At 32.2% G+C, this 3,568-nt stretch overlaps 1 protein-coding gene across 1 annotated transcript in view; it reads left to right on the forward strand.

Annotated features, from left to right (window-relative positions):
- The first annotated feature begins 3,051 nt into the window (after window positions 1–3,051).
- LOC117120908 (ZP domain-containing protein-like) overlaps window positions 3,052–3,568 on the forward strand; it is a 7,673-nt gene continuing 7,156 nt past the window's right edge. The window contains exon 1 of the mRNA XM_033266004.1: window positions 3,052–3,183. Within this exon, the coding sequence (XP_033121895.1) occupies window positions 3,060–3,183 (124 nt within the window). The 5' untranslated portion in view covers window positions 3,052–3,059. The remainder of the gene's footprint in view (window positions 3,184–3,568) is intronic.

Here is a 3,568-nt window from a genome sequence, read left to right on the forward strand (position 1 = left end):
AACGTATTCTTTCACCATCTATACATATTGAGGCCCTTCTTTTAGGTTAAAATGATCTATCTTAAATTTGTCTTTCTTGAGTTTGGGACTATTATGTGTTTAAATAACACAATTATATTGTTTTAGGATAAAACTAAAAAAGCCCTAAAAAATGCGCGCCAAGCGCGCAAAATATTTTTGTGTTGTTAATTCTAATTTCGTCGGAATTGATGAAAACTCCCTAAAATGTGCAATTTATAGAGGAAATTGGCCTACCGTAACAGGAAATGCGCGCAAAGAATTTGAGAATTTTAGGCATTTATAAAGGGGTGGGGAAGATTTTTCAAAGATAGATATTTTCCCCTGGTCCCCCAGTGGTTACGCCATCGGGCAGCATAGATCAAAGGAGTTATGACAGTTTTTGAAGTGGAGAAGGGGTAGCAGGGTGTTGTGAGTCTGGTCATTATGATATCTTCCTTTTTATTCTTGTCTATATTTTTCTCTTCTCTTTTTCCTTCCTTTTCTTTTCCTCCTCTTTCTCTTTCCCTCCCTCTCCCCTCTTTCTTTTTCTCTAAGTACCCAGCCCGGTAAGACGGCTTTGTCAGCCCTGCAAAAAACCGTCAGGGGAGGGGCAGTTTTCCCCTGCAACCCCCCCCCGGCTAACACGCCAATCATACCCCCCCCCCATGAAAAATATTTTTTCTACGCCACTTCATTTCTTATTCTTTAGGGTTTGAACCAGACAGTGCATGGCTGTGAGGGGGATCGCCACTCCTCCTTACAGCGAATCTGTTTACCTTTCCAGTATATGTCGGTTGGTACTCGAGGGTATAGAGGGACAAACGTAGTGTCTGGTCCAAGGAGACAAGCGAATTTCACAGCGAGGGTTCGAACCCCTGACCACGTGTCAGCCATAACCGCTGCGCCAACTACTTCCACCACGAATACATATATTTCAACCAAGTGTTATTTAGAGACATAATACAAATAAAGAATTGAAAATGTAAATTTCTAAAATAATCAAGTAGTATCTAATATGCTTCTATTTAAGTGACAACATTGTTTTTCAATTTGATCGTTAATATTTCACTTTCATACCGGTATATAGTAAGAAAATTATCTCAATACAGATTATTAACAACAATATAATTAAAACCGTCCTAAACCGTATCTTGCTAGATAGAAAATATGAGACGGAAACACAATATTTGGTCATCTATTCAAGCTTGTTTTAAATCTACGCGAATATATTACATTATCGTAATAATAACAAGAATAAACAATCATAACAAAGTCATATATATATTAATGAGCATGAAAAAATAATGAGAAAGAAAAATAAGCTACGTATATGCAGATCTGTAAAGAGTTTTTTAGAGACACGTTTGAAAAGAACAGTACAGTAGAAGAACTACAAAGCGAATCCAAATGTAAGGTGTTCCATGCAGCTGTATAAACTCATACCACGGTTACCGTTTGAAGTAAAAGTTAAGCAGATCAATGGCAGCGTTCAGGAGTTAAAGAGGTGGGAGTCAACCCTTGCAAAAACTTTCATGTCAGCAAATTTATCTTGAATATGAATTCTTTGACGAGGTAACCAGTGAAGGTGTTCGACATTAAGGTACTGATCAAGTGCATTTTCCAAAAACATCAAAAATTAAATTACAATAAAAATTTCATTTAAATTTGCACCTTCATATATCTATATTTGTATATTTGACTGCATCAGTATTAATTAATTTTGTTAGGACTTTTTTTTATACAATCCATCATTAATTAAAATATATATAGGCCTAATGCATGATAAGAATAATTATATATACCAGTATACCGGATTAAATTTGCATTTTCATATATTCATATATTTGACTCCATCAGTATTAATTAATTTTGAAAAATTTGTTTACACAATCCATCATTATCATATTGAAGTGGCTCACAGAATCAAGCCAACAGTTATTATAAATACTTGAAGAGAAAGTTAATTAAACGATATGTAATGTATGATAATATTAAAGATAAAGTAGATAATTATAAACGCCTTTCCTCCATTTATTTTAGTCAAATAATAACAGACACAACAGAAGTGATAATGGTAAAACCGGTGGCATTACACTTGCGGTTATCTAGTGGCGTACGTAACTAGGATATGTTGAACTTAAGACACGTACTGTAGTCTTTAGTCGAGCAGGTTAAACCGACTAGCACTTTTTGAACGTTGATTTTTATTAAATCATTGAAATCTAATGTATTTCTATTATTATTATTATTATTATTATTATTATTATTATTATTATTATTATTATTGTTATTATTATTATTATTATTATTAATATTATCAATATCATTATTATCATTATTATTCAAATTTATCTGTATTTTAATCATAATAGAAGATATGGATATAACGATATTTGTAAATATATTTATTCTTTATTCACTCATTCTTTATTCAATAATCAAAATTGCACAAAAGAAAGTTAGCATCCATTTGAATTATATGTCAGAAACACCGTATGCCATAGAGAGGGCTAGAAGATCGCAAACACAAATCATAGTACTCAAATAGTTAAAAACTACCTAAAATCACCTGATTATGAGAGTTAGCGCCCCTCAAATTAACATCGACCCCCAACTTCACCTTCGCGCCCAATCAGTACCCCCACTTCAAGACTTTCAGATACGCCAATGAAGTTATTTAAGAACCTTCTTAATCTTAAATTACCGTAGTTTTTATTCAGTTTAATGTTAACATTGTAATGTTACGACTCCTACTATACTCGGTATTGCTGTTTATGATGCATATGTGTCTTTATTTTTGTTAAAAAGCTGTTCATAAAAAAAATTGTTTGTATCATTCAAATATGAAGACGTAACAATTTTACGTCTTCATATTTAAAAATGATACAAACAATTTTTTGAACCGTGCAGATACAAGATACAATGCGTTTTAAAAATGTCTTGTATCTTGTACCACATGGTTCAACGACACGCAGGCAGGGAAATGCACTAAGATTAGAATACCGTATAACCAATTCAAAGAAATGTAACATTCATGTTAATGATAGCATCATCTAAGCATGTGCGTCCGGTCTCACGTTTTTAAGTATATAATAGAATGTTTGAATGTGTTCGGAAGGTACATCAAAATGGAGCTTCGTCGAGTGACCGTATTCACCTTGTGTGTTCATCTTACTGTTGCATGTATGTATTGATTTATGTCTTATCTTAATATCTGTACTACTATCATAATCATCAAAATCATTATCAGCATTATTATTATTATTATTTTTATTATGATTATTAGCATCATCATCCTCATCAGTACATTATTATTAACAATAATAATAATAGTAATAATAATAATAATAATAATAATAATAGTAGTAGTATTAGTATAGTAGTATTAGTAGTAGCAGTAGTAGTAGTAGTAGTAGTAGTAGTAGTAGTAGTAGTAGTAGTAGCAGTAAAGTAGTTGTAGCAGCAGCAGCAGAAGTAGCAGTAGTAGTGTAGTACTCGTATTGCCGTACAGTAACTAAATTGTTGATAATAAAAAGTAACTTAAATAAGTTAAATAAATCTGCATACA

Source organism: Anneissia japonica, unplaced genomic scaffold (genome assembly GCF_011630105.1).
Source record: "Anneissia japonica isolate Jap-2015-1 unplaced genomic scaffold, ASM1163010v1 scaffold287979_len241728_cov154, whole genome shotgun sequence".
NCBI classification, from domain to species: domain Eukaryota; kingdom Metazoa; phylum Echinodermata; class Crinoidea; order Comatulida; family Comatulidae; genus Anneissia; species Anneissia japonica.